Source organism: Toxorhynchites rutilus, chromosome 3, assembly GCF_029784135.1.
Source record: "Toxorhynchites rutilus septentrionalis strain SRP chromosome 3, ASM2978413v1, whole genome shotgun sequence".
Lineage (NCBI taxonomy): Eukaryota > Metazoa > Arthropoda > Insecta > Diptera > Culicidae > Toxorhynchites > Toxorhynchites rutilus.
The window spans coordinates 138,195,948-138,223,849 of record NC_073746.1 but is presented as its reverse complement, the minus strand read 5'-3'; the positions used below and the strand labels follow the sequence as shown (position 1 = coordinate 138,223,849).

Genomic DNA, 27,902 nt, shown 5'->3' with positions numbered 1-27,902 from the left:
AATTGTTGTGTTATTGATAGCACAAATAGTCCGGTGTTATAGTTGCAAGTAGCACAAAGCGTGTGTGGACGAAGAGAGGCTAGATATCCGTCACTTGATTTTTGTTGCGTAGACGTTGCTATCATCACACACAAATAAGATTAGAAATTAGGCCCGTGGGCTCTGAATCCACGTTCATTCACTAAGTGTACGGACGCGCAATGTGGCTACAAGCACCCCAAAAATGCTAATGGCAGCCTTTTCAAAGGAACTGGATTTAATTGCGTTTGACTTTTAAGGCAACCTCTTGGAGTTTACTAAATTCAGGTTTAAGAGTGGATATTACTTGTAGTTAACAGAAAATATTTCTCTCGTATTTATGAAATAGCCATACAAACTTCAACAAAATTGTTTTATATTTTTTACCTTCAAAACCTGATTGATAGACATATCTCGAGCAAGTTTTTGTGGATGAAACTCAATCTGGTCGCACCGATGTAGTCTCTGCTTTCATTTGACATCCCTGTTCATATCAATAAAAAGTGACAGAAGTCTTCCAAATCTACTAACGTCATCTTCAATAAGATGTCTTGTCATATAGAATAGACCCTGTAGTTGCAAATTTAGTCGTATTATCACATCATTCCTAACCTTCTTATTGATAGAAAAAATAAAATATTCCGAAAATGATGCCATCGATTGTCCACCTTACAAAAACTTTCCAGGTGGTCTTCCTATTATGCACCTCGAGTGACGTGAGATGGCTAGAGCCATATTCCTGAAGACGAATGGCGTGACTATAGTTGTCGTTAGATGGGATTCGAAGTTGTGTACTCTTCTGTTATCAACTCGGGTAGAAAATAGGAGCTAAGAAGTAAGATGGATTCCGAAATGAAGCGAGTGACTAATGTTATCACAGGTAAATTGCAGTGCAGAATAACCATGATTTGTAGAAGAGTTACCACATGTGAAAATAAAAAGAGAAACAGTTGAGGGGAAGCCTTTCAGGGATTTCTTTTAGGGTATTATTCAAAACTCGAATGCATATCCTCAAGCAATGTTTTATTAATATATCTCCTTTTCCAAGTTCAAAACACTGTTCAAATCAAATTTTACCCCCGCGTTGAATGTATCATCTGCTATGTTTTTGTTTGCTGGATTTTCACTTGCATTTGTGCAACTCTGCCTATTGGTTATTTGGTTTGAAAATGTGAAACATTATTCCGCGTGCTGTGTTGCTTGATTATTATTGTTTGATTTTCTTTGATGATAAACTTCTGAAAGTCTTAAAATTAATGGAATTTGGAACGTAGCACATGTTTTGTGTGTTTTATTTGCTTTTGTTCTATCCCCCTCACATTGCACACGAGCGAAGCATTTCGAAAAATTAATGGTTTAATCTTTGTCATATTGTTTCCGAATTTCTATCTTTCATTCTCTCCGTAAATTTCGACAAAAAAAAACTGCTCGTTAATGGAACGATGTCAGCTATTCAAAGTAAATATAGGAAATGTCATTGGCGCAGTATTTCTAGAGATGATCATTATTTCATGAGAAAAATTGATTTTATCCACTCAGCCCTGTATTGGTATAGACCATGTTACGCGTTTGTTAGTTGAGCAAATCTAGTGCGCTTATCAAGAATATAGTTTATAATAATAGGTAAATTCTTCGAGCTTCATTCAAATATAGAATATATGTCATTGTTTTTAACTTTCCAAAGCATCGTTATAATATGCGAGACGCATTAGTGTTCGCACAGGAGCTTCCGATCTCAGGCGAAGGTTTCCGGGATTGAAACCTCGCCACTACTTTTCACGCTGCACAATGTAATCTGATGGACAATTGAACGTATCTTAGGGGCTTCGAAGAAACGTCAAGTCTTCTAACAGCAATAGCATTGTCTGCGAAAACCATACTGATGAGCATTTTAGCCTCAGCTCGAAATTTGAATAAATGTAAAAAAAGAATATTTCATTGGTGTAAACAAATCGGTGTAGCTATTCAAATAAATATAAGGTTTTCTATATCTATACTTTGCCTAATTTAGATTGCAACTCAGATCCGGTCAGCCTATTACTTGCGAAATAATTGGATTCTAGTCGCATACATCTAGTCAAGTCGCTTAGGAATATTGAACGAAGAATGAAAACAAGTTAACTTTGAAAAATTGTAACTCAAAAACGAAAAAAATGCATCTCTGATTTCATGGTATTTTATGTGAAAAAACTCTCAGCTTTCAAGAAAAAATATATAAAATATTGTGCCCTCTATGTTCAACCATGTAAATTATGAAAAAACAAAAACACTGTGAAGCACAGTCTTAAATTTGTATTGTATCACTAATTAGTAACTGTGAAATAAAAGGTGTAACAGATATCATGATGGTAGCATGCAAAAAAAATCAGTTAATCAAGTGTTAGAATATGGGTTGTATTTTGAACTGATAATTCCTTGTTTGCTAGATTTTACACGGAATTTTAAATTTACGCGGATTTTGGAATTTACACGGTTTTTTACGCGAATTCTGGAATTTACGCGGTTTTTTTGAACGCGACACGTATCCCCGTGTAAAAAGCGATTCCAGTGTACAATCAATAATTACGAAAACAGAATCCTTTTTTGTAAGTATGATGTTTTTTTCCAAAGAATACGAGCTCCTTGGCTTCGATTTGATGTGTCGATCATCTAAATCGGCCCCGTAGTTCAAAAATTCTATTTTTTTTAAAAGTAATCTTTGGAAAAAAAAGTAACAGGAGGGTTGTGTCCGAGACACGACCGCATAGTTGACGTAGGATTCCGTTAGACTATTTGTTGATTTTGGATATGTTTTATGAATAACATCGCTAAACTCTTCGATAATGATTTGTGGCCCTGAAAAGGGTCGTTTTGTTTGATTGTTGGGCATTGTTTTTTCACTCCACCAGTGTTTACCGAGTGATGATGACAGAAGGATGGTAAACAGTCGTTAGATGGTGCGTATCAGATAAAAGATGCTGAAGTGGAACGAGATATGATGAAAACCGCCCGCGCCTAGACGAGATGCCTCCTGTGTTATGTATGTATAAAACAAAAAAAAACTCACTAATGTAATATAAGTTCAGTACCGATACCAAACACAATTATCAATTTTACTCATAAGTAAAAACATGTTACTTTAATATAGAGAAAACATATTTGAAATGCTAAAGGTAATTTTTTTTATAATTTTTGTTCATTTAACCCAATGAGAATTTTAACTGGACTGACAACTCTTTATGTAGAGCATATGGGAAATCACTTTTTCTAATATTTCTTCACTTTTCTAATTTTTCTCGCCGTATAAACATTCCTTGGGTGAAAATGCACAACAAAACAGAGAGCTTGAACCAAACGACCCGCTCTCGAGCGGGAACACACCTTGGTTTTTATTTATGAAAGTTGAAATAATTCGTTTCATATATCGAGTCATTATTAACACAACTGCTACCATATATAATTTTAAACTTACACTTGTTCAAAATTTTTCGCAATACACGATCGGTCATTCATATGAAATTGCACGAAGCAATCAACATTAAAGTTCAAAATTAAAATTTTATTTACTAGAATTAATCGTATCACTCACCTTACTTGCAATATTAAAATGCCCCCGACTTGCATATATCTGCAATGTCGATTTCCCCGTGGCACCTTGGTTTAGATGTCTCTGTTAGGAAATACATTTCGGTAGGAACAAAAGCTCCCCCTACTTTCATGTATTTTCATTGCCGATTTTCCTCCAGGCTGCTTGGTTTTGATGCTCTGTTAGGGACCCACCGCATGTGTCATCAATTTCAACCAATCAGAAGTGAGTATTTCCGTTAGGATAGGGGTTGAGATTTTTCAATTGTTCGATAGTTAGTTGCATGACATATATTATTTTCTTCAATATAAAAAAAATGTTATGGAGTGCCAAAATCGATTGACGCAAAAATTTCATCAATCCATCATGAAATGAGTGAGCAATACGCGTTTGAAAATGAAAAATTTTCATGATGTGCTCGAATTTCGATTTTCAATTTGTACCCCAATATGTTCCTGAAAGACGTAATCCTACGTCAAAAATCCATACAGCGAGGACAGTTGATATGAGGCTTCAATTGTTGTGTTATTGATAGCACAAATAGTCCGGTGTTATAGTTGCAAGTAGCACAAAGCGTGTGTGGACGAAGAGAGGCTAGATATCCGTCACTTGATTTTTGTTGCGTAGACGTTGCTATCATCACACACAAATAAGATTAGAAATTAGGCCCGTGGGCTCTGAATCCACGTTCATTCACTAAGTGTACGGACGCGCAATGTGGCTACAAGCACCCCAAAAATGCTAATGGCAGCCTTTTCAAAGGAACTGGATTTAATTGCGTTTGACTTTTAAGGCAACCTCTTGGAGTTTACTAAATTCAGGTTTAAGAGTGGATATTACTTGTAGTTAACAGAAAATATTTCTCTCGTATTTATGAAATAGCCATACAAACTTCAACAAAATTGTTTTATATTTTTTACCTTCAAAACCTGATTGATAGACATATCTCGAGCAAGTTTTTGTGGATGAAACTCAATCTGGTCGCACCGATGTAGTCTCTGCTTTCATTTGACATCCCTGTTCATATCAATAAAAAGTGACAGAAGTCTTCCAAATCTACTAACGTCATCTTCAATAAGATGTCTTGTCATATAGAATAGACCCTGTAGTTGCAAATTTAGTCGTATTATCACATCATTCCTAACCTTCTTATTGATAGAAAAAATAAAATATTCCGAAAATGATGCCATCGATTGTCCACCTTACAAAAACTTTCCAGGTGGTCTTCCTATTATGCACCTCGAGTGACGTGAGATGGCTAGAGCCATATTCCTGAAGACGAATGGCGTGACTATAGTTGTCGTTAGATGGGATTCGAAGTTGTGTACTCTTCTGTTATCAACTCGGGTAGAAAATAGGAGCTAAGAAGTAAGATGGATTCCGAAATGAAGCGAGTGACTAATGTTATCACAGGTAAATTGCAGTGCAGAATAACCATGATTTGTAGAAGAGTTACCACATGTGAAAATAAAAAGAGAAACAGTTGAGGGGAAGCCTTTCAGGGATTTCTTTTAGGGTATTATTCAAAACTCGAATGCATATCCTCAAGCAATGTTTTATTAATATATCTCCTTTTCCAAGTTCAAAACACTGTTCAAATCAAATTTTACCCCCGCGTTGAATGTATCATCTGCTATGTTTTTGTTTGCTGGATTTTCACTTGCATTTGTGCAACTCTGCCTATTGGTTATTTGGTTTGAAAATGTGAAACATTATTCCGCGTGCTGTGTTGCTTGATTATTATTGTTTGATTTTCTTTGATGATAAACTTCTGAAAGTCTTAAAATTAATGGAATTTGGAACGTAGCACATGTTTTGTGTGTTTTATTTGCTTTTGTTCTATCCCCCTCACATTGCACACGAGCGAAGCATTTCGAAAAATTAATGGTTTAATCTTTGTCATATTGTTTCCGAATTTCTATCTTTCATTCTCTCCGTAAATTTCGACAAAAAAAAACTGCTCGTTAATGGAACGATGTCAGCTATTCAAAGTAAATATAGGAAATGTCATTGGCGCAGTATTTCTAGAGATGATCATTATTTCATGAGAAAAATTGATTTTATCCACTCAGCCCTGTATTGGTATAGACCATGTTACGCGTTTGTTAGTTGAGCAAATCTAGTGCGCTTATCAAGAATATAGTTTATAATAATAGGTAAATTCTTCGAGCTTCATTCAAATATAGAATATATGTCATTGTTTTTAACTTTCCAAAGCATCGTTATAATATGCGAGACGCATTAGTGTTCGCACAGGAGCTTCCGATCTCAGGCGAAGGTTTCCGGGATTGAAACCTCGCCACTACTTTTCACGCTGCACAATGTAATCTGATGGACAATTGAACGTATCTTAGGGGCTTCGAAGAAACGTCAAGTCTTCTAACAGCAATAGCATTGTCTGCGAAAACCATACTGATGAGCATTTTAGCCTCAGCTCGAAATTTGAATAAATGTAAAAAAAGAATATTTCATTGGTGTAAACAAATCGGTGTAGCTATTCAAATAAATATAAGGTTTTCTATATCTATACTTTGCCTAATTTAGATTGCAACTCAGATCCGGTCAGCCTATTACTTGCGAAATAATTGGATTCTAGTCGCATACATCTAGTCAAGTCGCTTAGGAATATTGAACGAAGAATGAAAACAAGTTAACTTTGAAAAATTGTAACTCAAAAACGAAAAAAATGCATCTCTGATTTCATGGTATTTTATGTGAAAAAACTCTCAGCTTTCAAGAAAAAATATATAAAATATTGTGCCCTCTATGTTCAACCATGTAAATTATGAAAAAACAAAAACACTGTGAAGCACAGTCTTAAATTTGTATTGTATCACTAATTAGTAACTGTGAAATAAAAGGTGTAACAGATATCATGATGGTAGCATGCAAAAAAAATCAGTTAATCAAGTGTTAGAATATGGGTTGTATTTTGAACTGATAATTCCTTGTTTGCTAGATTTTACACGGAATTTTAAATTTACGCGGATTTTGGAATTTACACGGTTTTTTACGCGAATTCTGGAATTTACGCGGTTTTTTTGAACGCGACACGTATCCCCGTGTAAAAAGCGATTCCAGTGTACAATCAATAATTACGAAAACAGAATCCTTTTTTGTAAGTATGATGTTTTTTTCCAAAGAATACGAGCTCCTTGGCTTCGATTTGATGTGTCGATCATCTAAATCGGCCCCGTAGTTCAAAAATTCTATTTTTTTTAAAAGTAATCTTTGGAAAAAAAAGTAACAGGAGGGTTGTGTCCGAGACACGACCGCATAGTTGACGTAGGATTCCGTTAGACTATTTGTTGATTTTGGATATGTTTTATGAATAACATCGCTAAACTCTTCGATAATGATTTGTGGCCCTGAAAAGGGTCGTTTTGTTTGATTGTTGGGCATTGTTTTTTCACTCCACCAGTGTTTACCGAGTGATGATGACAGAAGGATGGTAAACAGTCGTTAGATGGTGCGTATCAGATAAAAGATGCTGAAGTGGAACGAGATATGATGAAAACCGCCCGCGCCTAGACGAGATGCCTCCTGTGTTATGTATGTATAAAACAAAAAAAAACTCACTAATGTAATATAAGTTCAGTACCGATACCAAACACAATTATCAATTTTACTCATAAGTAAAAACATGTTACTTTAATATAGAGAAAACATATTTGAAATGCTAAAGGTAATTTTTTTTATAATTTTTGTTCATTTAACCCAATGAGAATTTTAACTGGACTGACAACTCTTTATGTAGAGCATATGGGAAATCACTTTTTCTAATATTTCTTCACTTTTCTAATTTTTCTCGCCGTATAAACATTCCTTGGGTGAAAATGCACAACAAAACAGAGAGCTTGAACCAAACGACCCGCTCTCGAGCGGGAACACACCTTGGTTTTTATTTATGAAAGTTGAAATAATTCGTTTCATATATCGAGTCATTATTAACACAACTGCTACCATATATAATTTTAAACTTACACTTGTTCAAAATTTTTCGCAATACACGATCGGTCATTCATATGAAATTGCACGAAGCAATCAACATTAAAGTTCAAAATTAAAATTTTATTTACTAGAATTAATCGTATCACTCACCTTACTTGCAATATTAAAATGCCCCCGACTTGCATATATCTGCAATGTCGATTTCCCCGTGGCACCTTGGTTTAGATGTCTCTGTTAGGAAATACATTTCGGTAGGAACAAAAGCTCCCCCTACTTTCATGTATTTTCATTGCCGATTTTCCTCCAGGCTGCTTGGTTTTGATGCTCTGTTAGGGACCCACCGCATGTGTCATCAATTTCAACCAATCAGAAGTGAGTATTTCCGTTAGGATAGGGGTTGAGATTTTTCAATTGTTCGATAGTTAGTTGCATGACATATATTATTTTCTTCAATATAAAAAAATGTTATGGAGTGCCAAAATCGATTGACGCAAAAATTTCATCAATCCATCATGAAATGAGTGAGCAATACGCGTTTGAAAATGAAAAATTTTCATGATGTGCTCGAATTTCGATTTTCAATTTGTACCCCAATATGTTCCTGAAAGACGTAATCCTACGTCAAAAATCCATACAGCGAGGACAGTTGATATGAGGCTTCAATTGTTGTGTTATTGATAGCACAAATAGTCCGGTGTTATAGTTGCAAGTAGCACAAAGCGTGTGTGGACGAAGAGAGGCTAGATATCCGTCACTTGATTTTTGTTGCGTAGACGTTGCTATCATCACACACAAATAAGATTAGAAATTAGGCCCGTGGGCTCTGAATCCACGTTCATTCACTAAGTGTACGGACGCGCAATGTGGCTACAAGCACCCCAAAAATGCTAATGGCAGCCTTTTCAAAGGAACTGGATTTAATTGCGTTTGACTTTTAAGGCAACCTCTTGGAGTTTACTAAATTCAGGTTTAAGAGTGGATATTACTTGTAGTTAACAGAAAATATTTCTCTCGTATTTATGAAATAGCCATACAAACTTCAACAAAATTGTTTTATATTTTTTACCTTCAAAACCTGATTGATAGACATATCTCGAGCAAGTTTTTGTGGATGAAACTCAATCTGGTCGCACCGATGTAGTCTCTGCTTTCATTTGACATCCCTGTTCATATCAATAAAAAGTGACAGAAGTCTTCCAAATCTACTAACGTCATCTTCAATAAGATGTCTTGTCATATAGAATAGACCCTGTAGTTGCAAATTTAGTCGTATTATCACATCATTCCTAACCTTCTTATTGATAGAAAAAATAAAATATTCCGAAAATGATGCCATCGATTGTCCACCTTACAAAAACTTTCCAGGTGGTCTTCCTATTATGCACCTCGAGTGACGTGAGATGGCTAGAGCCATATTCCTGAAGACGAATGGCGTGACTATAGTTGTCGTTAGATGGGATTCGAAGTCGTGTCCTCTTCTGTTATCAACTCGGGTAGAAAATAGGAGCTAAGAAGTAAGATGGATTCCGAAATGAAGCGAGTGACTAATGTTATCACAGGTAAATTGCAGTGCAGAATAACCATGATTTGTAGAAGAGGTACCACATGTGAAAATAAAAAGAGAAACAGTTGAGGGGAAGCCTTTCAGGGATTTCTTTTAGGGTATTATTCAAAACTCGAATGCATATCCTCAAGCAATGTTTTATTAATATATCTCCTTTTCCAAGTTCAAAACACTGTTCAAATCAAATTTTACCCCCGCGTTGAATGTATCATCTGCTATGTTTTTGTTTGCTGGATTTTCACTTGCATTTGTGCAACTCTGCCTATTGGTTATTTGGTTTGAAAATGTGAAACATTATTCCGCGTGCTGTGTTGCTTGATTATTATTGTTTGATTTTCTTTGATGATAAACTTCTGAAAGTCTTAAAATTAATGGAATTTGGAACGTAGCACATGTTTTGTGTGTTTTATTTGCTTTTGTTCTATCCCCCTCACATTGCACACGAGCGAAGCATTTCGAAAAATTAATGGTTTAATCTTTGTCATATTGTTTCCGAATTTCTATCTTTCATTCTCTCCGTAAATTTCGACAAAAAAAAACTGCTCGTTAATGGAACGATGTCAGCTATTCAAAGTAAATATAGGAAATGTCATTGGCGCAGTATTTCTAGAGATGATCATTATTTCATGAGAAAAATTGATTTTATCCACTCAGCCCTGTATTGGTATAGACCATGTTACGCGTTTGTTAGTTGAGCAAATCTAGTGCGCTTATCAAGAATATAGTTTATAATAATAGGTAAATTCTTCGAGCTTCATTCAAATATAGAATATATGTCATTGTTTTTAACTTTCCAAAGCATCGTTATAATATGCGAGACGCATTAGTGTTCGCACAGGAGCTTCCGATCTCAGGCGAAGGTTTCCGGGATTGAAACCTCGCCACTACTTTTCACGCTGCACAATGTAATCTGATGGACAATTGAACGTATCTTAGGGGCTTCGAAGAAACGTCAAGTCTTCTAACAGCAATAGCATTGTCTGCGAAAACCATACTGATGAGCATTTTAGCCTCAGCTCGAAATTTGAATAAATGTAAAAAAAGAATATTTCATTGGTGTAAACAAATCGGTGTAGCTATTCAAATAAATATAAGGTTTTCTATATCTATACTTTGCCTAATTTAGATTGCAACTCAGATTCGGTCAGCCTATTCCTTTGGTGCCTTCTGCTGTCTGTTGTCCTCAGGAACGCCCAGAATTTTTGCAACCTTATTTTGTTTCACCGAATCCGCAGCATCCCTCTTGCATCGCATAGCGCAGTCTTCCAATGTTTCGGCGGCCTCGTATTTTCCCTGGCGTTTGTACAACGCCCCTAGATTCCTCAATGTCGTCGTGACCGTTGGAGAATCCACTTTCGCTGCTTTGTGCCATCTGCCGTACTCGCTGTATTGGGTGTTCCCTTTGTCGTTCAGCTTGTTCTCCTCCCGTTCCTCGGCAACTTGCCAAATTGGTTTATTATCACCGTTGATAGCACCGTATTCCCGCTCATGGGCTCGTGTCAGCACCTGCTTGTACAGGATTTCCGCTTCCTTATACTTGCCCTGCTTCAGATAACAGCTAGCCAGATTGTTCTTCGTTTTAGCAACATTCGGATCGTCGGGACCAAGCTTCAGTTCATAGATTTCCAAAGCTCTTCGGTAGTACTTCTCAACTTCTTCGTATTTGTTCTGGTTCTGACACAACAGAGCTAAATTGTTGAGTTGCTTCGCAACATCCGGATGATTTTTGCCCAAAACATTTTCGCGAATTTCCAATGCTCGCTTGCAGAATGGTTCCGCATCCTTATACTTTCCACGTTTTCCATAGAGGACGGCCAAATTGTTGAGGGTTGCCGCTACCGCTGGATGGTTTTCCCCCAATGTTTTCTCTCGAATTGCAAGCGCATCGTTTAATAAATTCGATGCTTCTTTGTATTTGTTCTGATCTCTATATACCAGAGCAAGAATATTTAGCATGGTGGCAACGTCTGGGTGATCGTGTCCACTGGTCTTTTCCAAATCTTCTAAGGCTTGTTTGCACAGCGGAACCGCTACCTCATATCGGCCTTGCGATGCATATTGTATAACAAGATTGTGCAAGGTCCGCAAACGTGCCGGAATCTCGTAGCCAGCGTTTGCGCTTGTGGACAATTGATTCGGAGAAGATGGATTTGTGCTACTGCGATCCTTCGTGTCGTCCTCCGGGAACAGTTCCACCACGAGATCCGTGCGGGATTTTTCCAAGCATTCTTCCGATTCTAGACTTTCGTCAAACTTTTTCACCGAAACCATAAACTCGAGGTGTTTTTTCTCCTCCTCGAGCTGTGCCACGCTTTGCTCCGATGTTTGCAATTTCTGCTGCGTATTTGACAGTTCGTCACGCAGCCATGCATTTTCCTGGAACAACCGTTTCACTTGTGTACGTAGCTTTTGCTTTTCTGCTTCCACATTTTGAAGATATGAAACCAGTGCGGAAATTGCTTGCGCTTCCCCCAGCCCACGTTCGATATTTTCGATATTCTTCTGCACAATTTCCGATTTGTCTGGATCTTTCTTGTTGCCCTCGAATAGGTTGGACATTAACGTTAGATGCTCTACATGTAGAGCTTTTAGATTTTGTAACACTGTTTTTGTGTTGGAAACAATCTCTTCCTTCACCATGTCGGCCACTTTTTCCACCGTGAAACTCGGTGCAATTGACAAAAATTCAACTTTTCACTCCACTGACCACCTCGCCAATGCAATTCAATCAGTGCGACTGTGTGCGCTTTCTGTCGTTCGAGCAACTTTCGCTTATTCCACACACTGGGCAAGTAAGAATACTTTTTCGCCTTACAATATCACTTTTGCACCAAATGGAGGCGGCGTATTTGCAGACAATGAGTCAGTATCGACCGGATATATAATTTCCAAGGTCCTTAATGTCTGGAAAAATGTTATACCATCCACACTGTTTGCCTGCGTTTTATTTTTCCAACTTTTGACAGCTATCGTCTCGCACTGACAGAACAGGGCAGAGCTACACCAATACACAGAGGCGCAGTTTCTAATTAAGGCAACCATACATTTCGATCTTCTCCAACTACCCACATTTCACAAAATACGACCATAAAAACAAACCCTACAATAAAACGCGTGAATCAACACTGACAAACTGAAAACAGAAATTTCCACAATGCTATGGAGCGCTCAGGGGCACACAGCGATGATTCACAACTTCACTGCGATTCATGTACACTAACTGCAGCCATGCGTCATGTATCATCGATTGGCGAAAGAGAAAATGGAAAGTTTACACATCATCTGCTGCTGATTGGGATAATCCTCCTGCTCACACTTAATTGGTTAGAATATGCCTTTATCTGTAAGAACGAATACTTTCACCAGAGCTCAAAATTCAAAATACGGACGGATGCCAAATTACTCATTTCCGTGTTGATTGTTCCAAAGAGTTGCATACACCTGAGACCCACATACAAGCGAGGGCTTGTGTTAGTTTCCCATATCGCGTTTCTCTTCTGCTGATACAAACACAACTGAATTGGGCTGTGTCACGCGCACACAGCCACAGACCGTTAGTTCGGCACTTATATGGAGGTAGCGATGAGGATTGTTTTTGCTTGTATTTGAGTTTGCATATTGTACTGACTAACAGGCGCCATGGCTTCCAGATGTGACAATTATCATTTCGTTTATCAATACGCACTAATGTTACTCTTTTCCTTTGATTTGCAATGACGTCAATCGCTCATATGATTCAGCCCATATCATTTGAATGAACTAAGATAGAATGACGTCATTTCCCCCTTAAAAATGAGGAAAATTCAATTGAATGCAATGCAAGATGACAATTGTACAATGTCGACATCTGGTGGCAACATTCGTATTTATGTGGCGTTGTTTGATTACTTTAAACATGCAGCAGCTCTGACCCTTACTTAACCGTGTTTTTATGAATTCCTTGATATTTATACTAAAGCTCAATGAGCCCAATGGAGGAAATTTAATCGTTAAGTCTAATTTGAAAAAAATCTCGCACGATTGAGACATACATCTCAACGGCATCGCAGAAGACACAGGCGAAAGGTAAATTGACCTAGGATAGCCCAGATCCGACGTTATGGTCCCAGTTCTTGAATTACTGGACATTCAGAGAAGGATTAGGAAGCAGGAAAACAAGGAATAGTTGCAAGGCGCGCATTTTCAGTATGGAGGAGAGGAGGATGTTAGCTTTGGGTTTTGATAAAAGTTGATAGCAAAACGAAATTCATAATACCATTTATTCAATACCTTCTTTTGGGTGCCTCGGATACTCTTCTATTGACTATTCAGCTTCCAGTCATGCAGCGGAGTAGCATTATGATTTTGGATGAAGAATGACGAGATAACTCCAAAAATGTTTTTCTTTGCTTGAATGAATATGGGTGAATATTCAGAGGAGGTAGAATCTTTTGTTTCTTTATCTTTTTCCTCTATTTCTTTAAAACTGATTTACATTTGGTCTTAATGATTTTTCAATACTCAACGGCACTACTAAATCTGATATAATGGTTACACAAAATAAAGACAATACAAAATTCATCATCCAAGAGTGAGCCATCTGTAAAAGCTGCTCGAGAAGATATTGAAATCAAATGGGTCGAAAACTCCGTTGGAACGAAATGACATGAATCGGGCAGGATTGGAGTATCTAAGTACAATCTGCTTTAGCTTCTGATGGAACGAAATAGTATTGCACTTCGAGATGCTTAGCGACATATATCTCGAGTACCATTCTTTGAACCATTCTCTAAAGCAGTCGATCAAGTTCTGAAGCCTAAGGCAATCTAGAGTTGTCATCATTATCATGTAGCACTTCACATCATCCACGTAGAATAAGCAGCACCCAGGTAGAAGTAGCAAGAACACTTCGTTGATTAACGGTGAGAACAGCAATGATCCCAGGTTGCTTGCTTGATGCACTCCTGTAAGGATGGAGGGTTTTTTGATTGACACGATCAAAAGCTGCCCTAACACGTTAAGCCCCAATTCTTCTTGCTGCCTTTTTCATTCAGCGTGCATCAAGAGCGTTTGCACAATATCAGTGCGACACTCGTTGGTCGTCCGGTGCAGGTTTTGTTTTGCAAATGGACAGCACAGCATGCAGAAACGCTGGAGAGCAGACGATCTCAATTTCTTGAGATTAAGCGTATTGGTACAGCTATGGCAGATGGCAGATTTCCTCGATAATCTCCATAACTTTCCACTTAACTTGAACTGTTGCTTGATCCATTACAGGGAGTGTGTGGAAGTTGAGGCAACGTCAACCTACAGTGCTGAATGATTGATGTCGAGCGGGTTAACAGACCTTGGCAATCGAGCACGTTGATAAAACAGCATGATTTGCTAGCACTGTATCAAGCAAGCGGCCATTCTTGTCAAGCACTGGATTGGTCATCGAGTAAGGCCGAGGAAGTAGTCGGAAAAGGTGATCGTAAGCAGTCAATAAAAGGAGGAACGTTCGACGGGATATTCCACACTAAACAAGACTGATTGTAACCACCGATACAGTGGAATACGGTCATCTGGGAAACATGGGGAAAGTATGAAACGATAATACCACGACAGCAGCGAAGAAGTGTTCGATGTTGCTGCGTGGTCTTCAAACTTTCTGATATCATATCAGTAGCCGATTTGAGTCACATATCACATGTCGGGAGCCTCCTCCATTAGACTGAGCTACAAAACCCGGATGGCTTTGCAGATGATGCAGATGGCTCGCCCAAGTTGGCTGGAGTAGGAACAACCATAGTGCCATGACACGTGTGTCCCGGTGGACGAGTACATATTTACATCTAAATATGGCGTACACTCCAGTAAATGCCTCACGATGACGTGAGGTCTTTCGGCGAGGTCGAGGATATCGTCAGGCGGCAGAAGGGACATTTCAAGGCACGAATAATTGCTAAAACGAAGGTACTCGCCTGGAGAGGCACTGGAACCAGGAAACGTAACACGGTACTGAGATCTTGAAGAAATTGGGTATTTGCCTGCAATTTCTTTTTGAAAGACATCTTCTCCGATCCCAAACACAGCAACGGGACGGCTGCATGTCGCTGGTTGGACGAACACGACTGTGATGAGCGAATTAGTGGCTTCCATGGTGCTTTTGCCAGAGTCGCGTCGCAGTATCTGGCCTGAAGATGCTGTGCATGGCCGTAGTGGAGAAGACTGGTTGTCAGAGGATTTATTTTGAAGGCCATTAGTGTCAGCAACATATCTGCGTCACGGAGTGCGGTACGAAAAAGTACAGTGAGATTTTTGTGAAAGAATCTGCTGGAACTATGAAAAAATCACGGTACGGAGAATTTGAGGAAACTGGGTACCGTTCTGAATCATATCTCGGACGCTTAAGGCATATAATGCTGAAAACAGGTCTAAACTTTATGCATAGGTATTATTTGGTTGATATTTTTAATAAATTAGTTCAATATGCTTTCAAGCTTTCTACTTTGGTACCTATTTGATTGAAAACATAAAAAAAATCATCGAATAAAATGCTTTTAAAATGAAGCGAATAAAAATCAAACTTCGGACACTAAATCAAATTTCGGACTGATTGAATTCAAATTTCGGACACTTTATTTTGTAATTTTTTGAACAATAATTACATTACATTTGATTATATTTTATAGTCAACTGCAAAACACTTACCAAGCAATCACACTAAACTGTTAACGATGATGAGAACTGATGAAACACGGGAGCAATTTAAATCTTTATGAACGGGTAAATTCTACGTGCTCACGTTAAGGAATCGTCAAAGACAAACGATAATGAGTAGTTTTGTAAGATTTCTGCCGTCTATGTTATAATCTCATGTGAAATGATAGTGAAACCGAGGGATTACTCTAAAGAAGCAATTGTGATATTAATTTGATAATTATATCATCAGTGCATTAAGCATCTCAAGATATTAGAACAAAGTGTCCGAAATATGAAGTTGTCCGAAATATGATTCAGAACGGTCCTTCCTGCAATTTCTTTTCTCCGATACAAAACGGCTGGAGGTCGCTGCCAGGAAGGGCTCGACTGAGAAGGGCGTGTTAGGGGCGCCATTGTGCAAAACTTTTGGGTAGCATCGACAAATGCAATTCACGAATAGGTAACTGTTGGTTGACAGAATTGAATTCTCGAGTAAAGAGAATTGAGTGAAGCTCGAGCGAATTATGACAAAATATCAGCCAATTGATATTCAGTATAATCCATCAAAACCATGCGGAAATCCATCAAAGAGTTCTTGAACAATTCTTGAAGAACGTGTAGCAATCGTGGATTCTGTTACGAAATCAACAGTTATCATCGTAAACTTGTTTCATAATTTTTCTCGTTGGATACTAACCCATACGTTTTTTTAATGAAGCCAAACGTTATGAATATGTGATTGAAGCTTTTGGTTATCTTGTGAATTAAATATAGTAATGCATCGAAATCGAGACGCTTAAGCGCTTATGAATATAACTTCAACTACTAAAAAATATTGACATATCATAGCACTAAATTTTAGCGTTCCTATGGAATTAGAAGGCCTTCGTCTATGTTATGAATCACAGAACTCCACAAAATCATGTTATATTTGTTCAAAATTTGAAATTTCTTTCATCGTGTCGTGATTTTAAATCCGGATACTTTTTTAATCATGCTTTGAAATCCGGACACTTTTGCTTTTAAATCTGGACACCTGTTTTCTCGCAATTCTTTGAGAGAAATTATTTATTAATTATTGTAGAACTTATTAACGGGTGCGTCATAAATAGTGGGACTAAATGGAAACGGGTTTGGTACAATTTTTTTTTATTAATTCAATTATTTATTGTATTTTCACAAGATGACTACTACAAGATGGTACCATTTATATATATTTTCAAAATCCTATCAATATGGGTATCAAATGAAAGGGCTTGATTAGTAGTAAATTTATGAAAAATGTAAATCCAAAAGGCGACCGCTACAAAATGGCGGATTACATATTTTCTCTAAACTCCATCAATATGGGTATTGAATGAAAGGTATTGACTAATAGACAGTTATTCATGAAAAATGGAAATCCAAAATGGCCGCCACAACAATATTACGCCATATTTATTTTCAAAACCTCATCAATATGGGTATCAAATGAAAGAGCTTGACTAGTAGAATACAGTTATTGATGAAAAATATAATTCCAAGATGGCAGCCACTACAAAATGGCAGATTGCATATTTTCTCAAAACCCAATCAATATGGGTATCAAACGAAAGAGATTGACTAGTAGAACACGGTTATTCATGAAAAATGCAAATCCAAAATTTTGAAGAAATTGATGAATGGTTTTATTGTAGAGAAATATACTAATGATACAGATAATGTACTAAAAACTTAAAAATAAAATAAATAAAAACACTTCTTAAGTTCAACGGCTTCATTATGATTAAACATAATAGCAATACAGATGATGTACTAAAAGCTAGAAAATGATTAGGCAAGTAGCAGTTAGTAATTATCACATCCCTTTTTTTCATTAATCTAGGGCATTGATGAGACTAAAATAAAATCGTGTGGCATGTAACGAAACAATTAATGGTAGGTAATGGAAATCTGACGTGGCCCATTTTGGATTTGCATTTTTCATAAATAACTGTGTTCTAATAGTCAAGCCCTTTCATTTGATTCACATTTTGGTACAATTTTGAAAAAAAATATATGGCACCATTTTGTGGTGACGGCCATTTTGGATTTGTATTTTTCATAAATATCTGTGTTTTAATAGTCACTCCCTTTCGTATATTGATGGAGTTCGAAGAAAATATGTATTCCACCATTTTCTTACGGCCGCCATGTTGGATTTAAATTTTTCATCAATTATTGTATTCTACTTTCATTTGATACCCATATTGATAATGGTTGGAAAAAATATATTTGGCGCCATTTTTTGCTGGCGGCCATTTTAGATTTGAATTTTTCATAAATAACTGTGTTCTACTATTCAAGCCCTTTCGTTTGATACCCATATTGATGGGGTTTAGAGAAAATTGAAATCCGCCATTTCATAGTGACCGCCATTTTGGATTTTCAAGATTATGAAATACGCAGTTTTATAATTACTGCAGAGATAAAGGTGTGTTCCAATTTTCAGATCAATCGGTCAACAGGAAGGGGTTAAATTTCTATTAATGTGGGACAGCGCTACAAAGTTACAATGTTACAAAGTTACCCACGTACATATAAACGGGTCATATAATCGACCCCGTCTCGTATACCGAAGAGTTTTGCGGTTTCCCGGATCGAAAATCTTTGCTCCACACTCCATACTCGATAGTAAGGCTTCCAACATACCCTTATGCAACTATTTCAATGAGAAATTTAATCGTCAATTTTGGCCATCCGGATTTAAAAGCATTTTCTGAATGTGCTTTTTATTCCGGACATGGGTTTGTGAAATTCACATTGATTTTTGATTTTTAACATTTTTTTGTTAACAGCTAGGTACCGTGTTTGACACTAAACTAAATTGACACAATATTAACTTTCAGTCACATCAGTTCAACATGCAAGAAATGTCATGGTTTTGGCATAATATTGAATGTAATGAAAAACTGTCTGGTTTCAGAAGCATCACTGTGTTCTGTTTTGAAGAGGCTTGAGTTTTCAATAGACTTCTTCTGCGACAAGATTCAATTGGTTACAACTTGAACAACAAAGCAGGTAAATTCGAGTGAAGTTATAAAGCAACAATGTTTGTAAAACCAAATTATCGATCAATCAAAGTACTCTGAAGAAGCAAAAATATTTAATTTATACGTATTCCAACGCACCATGAAACATAACAGAACTCTCTATGGAAATTCTTTTCTGAGACCCCTCAAACGATGAATAAAGGATGTCCCACATCAAATTGCATCACGGAAAAAACGCTATAGAAAATTATCCATTGGGTAATTTGTATTTTTATCGCTGACGACAGTTTTTCGAAAATTGTAAAAAATTACATCACCCGAGAAGCAACGTCGCGAATTAATTTTGCGCAGGCACCTGGAAAATCCTCAACTATCTCAAAAGGGACATCGGAAAGCAACTCGAAATCGTGCAGTCAACGGTGAGTCGTGTGGTTCAATGTTACTACGAAACTCTGAGCAACGAACGGAAGGAGAAAACTGGTCAGAATGGATGTTCTAGTAATGATCAGGATCACAAGCGTGTCGTGAAAGTGTTTAAGTGAAATCCCAATGGTTCGGTCAGGGATGTGGCCGAAAAGTTGAATTGGTCCAAATCTTTCATTCAGAGAGCCAATGACCAGGAGAGATTGCATACGTACAAATTGCAGCAGAATACCAATCGTGACGAACGACAAAATACGGTGGGATAGCCACGGGCCCGGAAACTGTACACCCAGATGCTGTCTACATAAGCATCTGCTTCCGCTGTTGAAGCAACACGAGGGCCCTACGATATTCTGACCCGATCTAGCTTCGAGCCAAAGGATGTCATGGAGTGGTACGGAGCCAATGGGGTCCCTGTCGTACTCAAGGACATGATTCGTAGCGAATGAAACCAAATTAGGCATATGAAGGTTTTAGGATGCAAAAAATGTTTCTATGGTGGTTAGACACTCCACCCCTCTCTCTGAGGAGGGGGAGAGGGGCTGTCATACAAATGAAGCATACATTTCCGCATAATTCAAGAACTAATCAAGCAAACGGAACTAAATTTGGCACGTGGAGGTTTTATGGGGAAGAAACATTTCTAAGGTAGTTCGACATTCCTAAGGGGGTCTCCCATACAAATGAAACACAAATTTCTGCAAGACTCGAGAACTAATCAAGCAAACGAAACCAAATTTGACATATTGGAGGTTTTAGGATGCAATAAACGTTTCTATGGTGAATAGGAACTCCTCCCTTTTCTCTAAGAGGAGAAGAGGGGAGGGGTCTGTCTTTATTCTATTATATTTTCTGTATCAAACATTTATTCCATGTAACGGAGAAACATGTTATTTTCAAGTGGTTGAAAAATCTTGAACGAGAATTGTGTCTGAAAATAATCTGATATTATAATGATGTGTTTTGGTAGAAGTACTAGAATTTTTTTAGTAAAAGGTAAATTCAACGGGGTCGATTTGAAGATCAATCAATGAACAGTTCTGCGATTGGACTCATGAACTTACGCTTAGCAAAAAAAACGTGAATGTTTTAAGGTATTGTTAACAAAAACAACTTTTGGGCGGGACGAAGTTTGCCGGGTCAGATAGTTTTATATATAAAACAAAGTTTTTCCCACGTACGTATAACTCATCATCACACAAGAACGGTTGATCATATTTGCGTCGTCTATATATCGTTGAGTGTGTCTTCACCTAAATTAGAACGATAGAATACTTTGGTGGATATTTGAGATGAATACAAAACTTCCAAAAAAATTGAATACGTAGTGAAAAGTGGGTTCAAAAAAATCGATTGCGCATTGCAGTGAAAAGTGTGTTCAACCGGAATTAGCTTCTGCAATTGGAATTAACTTTGAAGACATTGAGATTCATTCGTTATTGTGAAAATAATAATGGATTGTCAGGTGGAATGTGCACATCTTATATGAATAAAAATAATTTGGTGTTCGTAACTTAATTTAAATCCGTAATTTTGCTTGAGAACGGGTCAACAGATTTTCAAAAATATTCTTAGAATTGATGCGTTTTGGTCTGCGTCAAATTTATATGACCAAGAAGTTATTAAAATAAATCGAGAAGTTTTTTTTGTACAGTGAATAAAAAGTGTTTATTTCAATCAAATTCGAAAAGTGTTTCATAAAATCACAAATGCTATTGGAATGGTGTTGTTTATTATCGATCGCGAATGTACCGTTCAGAAGAATAATTTCGGGAGGAAACGTGATTGTTTGTAATTATTCAAAACAAAACAAAATTATTGGCGGGACAAAGTTCGCCGGGTCAACTAGTGGGTTATATTTGATTGTCTGAAAATTTGAAAAGGATCGGTCAACTAGGTAATTATCTACAGCGTTTTTTTCCTTGACGCAATTAGATGTGACTCTTTAGATGTATAATTTTATCCAGTGACGAAGTGATGAAATGTGATGCATATGTGCTACTTCCAACTGATAATTTCACTTTTGTGTACCGTGAAGTAATGTCTATGTCTTTTCACACGTGGGTTGATGAAATTGACCGAATCGAGATGTTTAACTCAACCAGGCAACCTATCTTTTTGTATATTAATCGTCCCAGAAAGCACAATGCTTATGAAAGTACAGGATATAATCGAACTAACGCTTTCATTTTAACCCCGGCTCATATCTATCTTGGAAATATCGACAAATTCAGGAAACATAGAACACAGAATATTTTTTCTTTAAATTGTTATTTATTTTCAAATTTCTTTTATTTTCCATAAGAGTAAAAAAACTAGATTTGTGTTGTCCGGCTTAAAAATCAGGTACGCCTCACATCATGATTCTTTCGTCTTCTACCTTATGGTTCACCTTCGCCAGATTAGATGCATTTTATGATCTTGAAATGAACATACAATTATTCAGGCGTTATCTTTTTTTCTTTCTATTTCTCCTTCTTCTTATAACTTTCTTCTTCTTTCTTCGATATATATTTTGGGCTAGCGTTAATCGCACCGACTTTGCTCCGCAGTACACAATACCCCAATGTATTGGCAGCAATGTGCTTCCCCTGTTTTCTGTACAGACAAGCAAGATTCTTCAGTGTTGCGATTGTAACTGCGGAATCCACACCTTCTCCTTTGCTCCATCTGATACTTCCTGCATCCTCTATTTTGAGCATTTCTCTGTTCTCGGCAATTTGCCAGATGGATTTGTTGACTTGGCTGATTGCACCGTATTGTTTTTCGTGCGCTCTAGTCAGAACCTGCTTATAGAGAAACTCAGCTGCCTTGTATCTGCCTTGTTTTATGAAGCAGCCAGCCAAATTATTCTTGGTTTTACCAACATTCGGGTCATCCACACCAAATTGGTCCTCATAGATCTTCGTAGCCCTTACGTAGTACTTCTCCGCCTCGCTGTACTTATTTAGGTTTTGACACACCAACGCCAGATTGTTGAGCTGTTTGGCAACATCGGGATGATCTTTTCCGAGTGCGTTCTCGCGAATTTTTAGAGCTTCTTTCCCGAAAGGCTCTGCCGCTTCATGCTTGCCACACATTCCGTACAACACAACAAGATTGTTAAGAGTGGCGGCAACGGCGGGATGGTTTTCTCCCAAAGTTTTCTTCCGGATTACTAGAGCGTCTCTCAACAGTCGGGTGGCTTCTATGTACTTGTTCTGGTCCCGGTACATCAGTGCTAGAATATTGCACATCGTAGCATAGTCAGGATTATCGCGCCCTCTGGTTTTTTCTATCTCCACCAAGGCTTGGTTGCAAAGGGGAACTGCGACCTCGTAACGTCGTTGTGAAGCAAAATGTATAAGTAATGTATGCAAAGTTCGCGGACGGTAAGCCACGTGGCTGCTCGTACATTCAATACTAGCAAATAATTCTTGAACTTCCTGCAGCGATTCAACTTTTGGCTCAGAGCTTGCCTCACCGACTTCGTACGTTTTTAGTGATGCCATAAACTCCAGATGTTTTTTCTCCTCTTCCAACTGAGCGATAGTTTGGTTCGCTTTAATCAACTTTTGTTGGGCCCCAGTTACTTCAGAACGAAGCCACGCGTTCTCCTCACGGAGACGACCAATTCTTGTTTGTAACTTTTTCTGTTCAAGCTCACAGATTTGCGCGAACGACGATAGCACAACTATAGATTGAGCCTCTGCTATACCGCTGGAAACGGTTTCTATATTTTTCTTCAAAATTTCGTTTCTCTCCGAATCTCGACCATCGCTGTCGAAAAGATTGGATGCTCTTGCTAGATGTTCTGCATGGGTGATCTGGAGATTCCGAAGAATAGCTCTGGCTTGAGTCTCAAGTCCGCCATGATTTTGTCGAGGCGACATTGCGGAATCCTCCATCTCGTCTGACAGTATTGTTGGAGATTCAGTTTATTTGGTCCACTTCACTGAATCTGTAAGTACATTTAATTATCACTCGTGCACATTCTATGATTGATAAAAAATTACAAGGTGATTGTTCTATTTTCAGAACAGGAACATTTTGCTGGTATACAACACAAAAACACATAAAAACTTGTATGAGGAATGAGGTTTGCACATTTGTCAAACCATTACTGATTAAAATTTAAGATCGACTTTTCTCGTCTAATTCCGCAGCGTATCTCGTTCAGTCGACTATTTCGTACTCTTTTCATCATTTTTCTATTATCATTTGATACACAAAAGCCTTATTCTCGCATTTCAATTTGTTTTGTTCTTCTTCCGCCAATATATTCGTCAAAAAATATGAATATGTAAGCTATGTGTTCACTTGGGATTTCTAGTGCAATATTTCAAATTTATTTATGAGAGAATAAATGTGAACGGGTAAAAATGTATCTGACATATAAATTCACGGTACATTTATTAAGTCACGGTAAATTTACAATATAAATAATTTATTCAATAAATGAAAAGTTTGAGTTTGAGTTTCTCACTGGTTAGAGTTCACGTATTCCATAATTTCTAAATATATTAGCGGTACGAATTTCGTGCCAGTGTAAACGTAAACGTAGGTTAAGCACAACTTCATGCAACAAAACGTATCCTGTGGACCAATATGTATATTTAATACGCGCCTTGGTCAGTAAATTGGTTGAATAAACTTCTATTGGTTTAATCTAATGTCAAATATATCAGATCATTCGTAACTATTCTTAATTTTGAATTATTTGTGAGAAACTAATCACTGATCGGATGTAGGTAAAGACGGGGTAAGACCGTCCCCCTAAGAAACCCAATTTTCAGTTAAACGTTCATTTGGATTTCCCCTATTTGTTGTGCTACATATCATTCAGTATATAATAGTCTACTACTAAAAAAATGTGTAACTGTTGAATGTATAACTTTTTCGGCGTTCTTTCATTAATTTTTGAAATGATAAAAAAAACACCTCTTATTTTGCTGGCGGGGTAAGAAGGACGCCCCGCGGGGTAAACAGAGCGATACTATTTTCAAACAGTTTAGTCTAGTAAAAATAACAGGAACAGTGTTGTCTATGGTACTAAATGTTTAGGGTTGTTCATAAACTACACACAAACTTCTGAAAAGGCTGTCTATATTCCATGTGCAGAGTTTAAAAAAAATCGTGAAGAATTTACCAAATTATCGGACGATTGTCGACATGGGTCTAAAATCTCTCAAAAACTGTTCACGTAAAGTCTTAATAACCCTGAAGTAGGTATTTCTGGTTCCGATTTGATATGTTGATATCACAACGTGTGGCGCTTTTTGCATTATTTTGAACTCTACACGCATTTTATATTATATTTTACATACCTTTTCATGCAGGCAGAACCGGAACAATCTACTGGAGGACTGGGATACTGGCAACTAACGAAATATACAGTTTTTTGCTGTTTACAATTTTGATATTTCGTGCGCTCAAGTGTTGAAATGTGTTTCGAAATGACAAAAATATGCTATTATTGCTGCTTGCGTAGCATATTTGTCAAAATACTGAGGATTTCTTATAAAACATGAAGTGCTCCGTCTTACCCCGCCGGACGGTCTTACCCCGTCTTCCTCTACTAGATTGGACTAGAGAAATTCATTATCCACGAGTAAATTTTAAATAGGTTGAATATACACCGATAACTGTTCGACAACTTGTTGCCATTTCCATTGTGTGTCTATCATAAAAACCATAAGCGAAGAAGTGCATAATTTTACTCTAAGATTTTCGTATTCAGTTTTAAAATCCTTTCCATTAATGAATATATTAATTTCCTTTGGGCTTTTTCAGTTTGTATTGTACTTCATTGGCAAAATATTAGGTTGGTGAAAAGTAATCCTTTATTTTTGCGTGAAAATCAAAACTGTATTTAATATGCTTCGGATTGTCCGATTTGGGTCAAATATGCACCATTTTGCTGCAAAATTTGTTGCCATTCTAAAGGTAGTACCTCTCATTATAGTCTTGGTCTGTATTGGCGAAAAACTCTAGCAATAGATATTTACAGCCTTCTCTTGATTCCAATCTATAATCACTCTGGAAGTTTTGATGAGAAAAAATGGAAAAATGAAAAAGAATGAACTTATTATTCTGAGCCGTTCTCTGGAATGAACCACTTTACCCATCTCTAACTCTAGACACTTGCTTACTAGATTGGAGCAGTCAGTGCGCGTGAACTTATCAGAGAGGATATATTGCCAATCAACCCTCAGTTTCACCTAAGCTAATTCATCTAATTTCATCCATTCTTTATTCTGTATTTCGATGTTTTTCCCCTACAGATTGCTGGAGTTTTTGCGATTACTCAGTACACAAAAAGATCGCTTGTTTTTCACTTCCTTTTGCAACTCATTTTCAAGGTCTCCGAATCTCGCACACAGGAATACATTCACTCGAAAATTAATCTTCACCAAAGCCTGCCAGCAAACAGATGAGTTTACTTTGCCATTTCTGTCGCTTCCCGTGAAGCGACGAGGACTTGCAAAATCATAATTGCAATCCATAAATCCTAATAACCCACCATAATTATATTGCTCACCTCGGTAATGTTGCTCATCCATCGCCAACGAGCTGCGGGACCCGCCTTCGTAAAATCGAAAGCACAAAGCGGAATCAAAACTGTCAATATATAATTGCACATGATCCGCGCGCACTGTGGAACTACCACGAGCAACTTGGAGGGATTGTCTTTCTAGGAAATGTGGATTTGTTGGAAAAGGTGGTAATCGCTTGGTGCCAGGTCCAGACTGTATGGTGGATTCATTAAAACATCCCAATCAAACTCCCGGAGTTGTGTGTCCTTGCATTGTCCTGATGAAACACAACACCTCTTCTGTTGGCCAATTCTGGATGTTTCTGGTCAATTGAAAGAATCAAACAGTCTTTCAATATTGACAATAGAGATCTGAATTCAATGTAAAAAATTTGAAAAAATAAAAAAAACAGGAAGTGGGTTATATCTATGGTATAACCGCAAGGGTGACGTAGGACTATCGTTGATTTAGAGATCATTTGTATGAAGTTGAATCTGAATTCATTCTGAATGAATGAATATTTGGAGAACTTCGAAAACGAGAGCGTTACGTTGGAGGCACAAGGTTTTATGCATCCAATATTGGATACGGAAATATCCTACTGATGGGGAAGAATAATCTTCAGAAGCTATCCTGTTGATTGCGATTGATTGAAAAATCACAAAACCTAATGTATTTGGTCACAGTGTTACATGGATAGAAAACATTAAAATAAACTCTTTCATATGAATATAATTTTAAATTCCCAGAGGAACTGGCAGATTATTTTCAGTAACGATTAGATATTTCCACATTTTCCTCGATACTGGAAGCCCACCAGTGGTTAATGCTAACTCGATAACCATCTGTTAATAGCACTTGATTGAAACATATTTGGTCACAGTGTTACATGGATAGAAAACATTCAAATAAACTCTTTCACATGAATGTATTTTTAAATTCCTAGAGGAACTGGCAGATTATTTTCCGGATCTTTCTCGATCCAAACGGAAAGAATTCCGTGCATGTATGTGTGTGTGTAGCGGCTGCTTCGAGATTTTCCCGGGGAACCGTTTGTAGCATCACTCTCCTCCTGATGGATTCCCTTCTGGCCTAAGGTGCACAAACAGGCTCTTGGTGACACCGTTTATCCGCGCTTTCATGATAAATGAAGAGCTTCACCACAACAGCGACAACATGCTCCAATCGCTGTTCAATTAGAACTGAGTGGATTTCCGAGCGGCGCTCGCTTATATACCGATTGGTGATTTCAATAGCCTATTTTGAAAGCAAATTTAAGACTATTGAAACAAGTTTTTGGATCAGAAAGTAACAAGTATAGAACGCGTAGACATTTTATCTTTCGAATGAAGTGTTTATCATACCATTTCGTTCAGTTGTTTAGGAGCTATTAACACTCAAAAACTCGGTCTCCGGCGTAACGCTTTCGTTTTCGAAACTTTGATTTTACACCCCGGTATAGAAATGAAAGACGTAATCCTACGTCAAAAAAATGATTGCACGTATTTTACTGTTACAGTATCGGAACCATGAACACCCTTCACAGTTTCAGCGGTCTGGCTTGCATTTTCGTCTTTATAAATGCGAAAGTGTAAAATGTACCGAATTTTCTCTTTGTTGACTTCCATTGTTAACACTCCGTAACTTACAACTGAATGTAACTAACAAAAAACAGGAAAGGATTTTTTTAGTGTGAAATGTCACCTTTACAACGAGCGTAAACTTGAAATTGTATGATCGATATTACACGAGATGTTGATCACTAAAGCCAGCTACCGAGAAAATAATGAATTCCTTTTTCCTAATATATTTACGGAAATATTCGTAAATGCAAATTCTAAACTAGCAAGATGTAAACCGAGAATGAATGTTACCACTTACCTGACTGACTTTCCATTATTCCATTGGAATGTATGTCTAGTGCCTGCAAATAAAAAAAAAATAAAAATATAATTTATTCTAATCTCCATATAATTTGTTCTTCGTATTTAATTAGTAGCTTCATACTTTGGATCCCCCTTGAACTTTTGAAACGCAGAACGTTTCAACGTTTCAAAAGAAAGGATGGGGTGTATAATAAAATTCTAACAACTAAACATCGAAAACGTGAATGATTTCGAACGTTAAAATTCGACCATTAACAACAAACAAAGCCGATGCCTTGCAATCACCATCATAGACATAATACGAGT

General features: G+C 37.3%; 3 protein-coding genes across 3 annotated transcripts in view; all 3 read right to left on the bottom strand.

The window, feature by feature from the left end:
- LOC129779143 (protein gustavus) overlaps positions 1-27,634 on the bottom strand; it is a 385,901-nt gene extending 358,267 nt beyond the window's left edge. The window contains exon 1 of the mRNA XM_055786428.1: positions 27,592-27,634. The gene's annotated coding sequence lies outside the window, so the exon portion shown is untranslated. The remainder of the gene's footprint in view (positions 1-27,591) is intronic.
- On the bottom strand, positions 9,220-12,643 carry LOC129779140 (kinesin light chain-like). The gene is made up of 2 exons (XM_055786423.1): positions 12,502-12,643; positions 9,220-12,439 (listed from the first exon to the last, which is right to left on the bottom strand). The coding sequence occupies exon 2, from the start codon at positions 11,736-11,738 to the stop codon at positions 10,248-10,250; it is 1,491 nt and encodes a 496-aa protein (XP_055642398.1). The 5' UTR covers positions 11,739-12,439; positions 12,502-12,643; the 3' UTR covers positions 9,220-10,247.
- LOC129779141 (kinesin light chain-like) lies at positions 21,497-23,358 on the bottom strand. Its single transcript, XM_055786424.1, has 2 exons — positions 23,191-23,358; positions 21,497-23,135 (listed from the first exon to the last, which is right to left on the bottom strand). The coding sequence occupies exon 2, from the start codon at positions 23,080-23,082 to the stop codon at positions 21,661-21,663; it is 1,422 nt and encodes a 473-aa protein (XP_055642399.1). The 5' UTR covers positions 23,083-23,135; positions 23,191-23,358; the 3' UTR covers positions 21,497-21,660.
- Positions 27,635-27,902: the final 268 nt, after the last annotated feature.

Excerpts from the sequence above, each read along its gene's own strand:
- LOC129779140 (XM_055786423.1), bottom strand. The coding sequence starts at position 11,738 with ATGGTGAAGGAAGAGATTGTTTCCAACACAAAAACAGTGTTACAAAAT.
- LOC129779141 (XM_055786424.1), bottom strand. The coding sequence starts at position 23,082 with ATGGAGGATTCCGCAATGTCGCCTCGACAAAATCATGGCGGACTTGAG.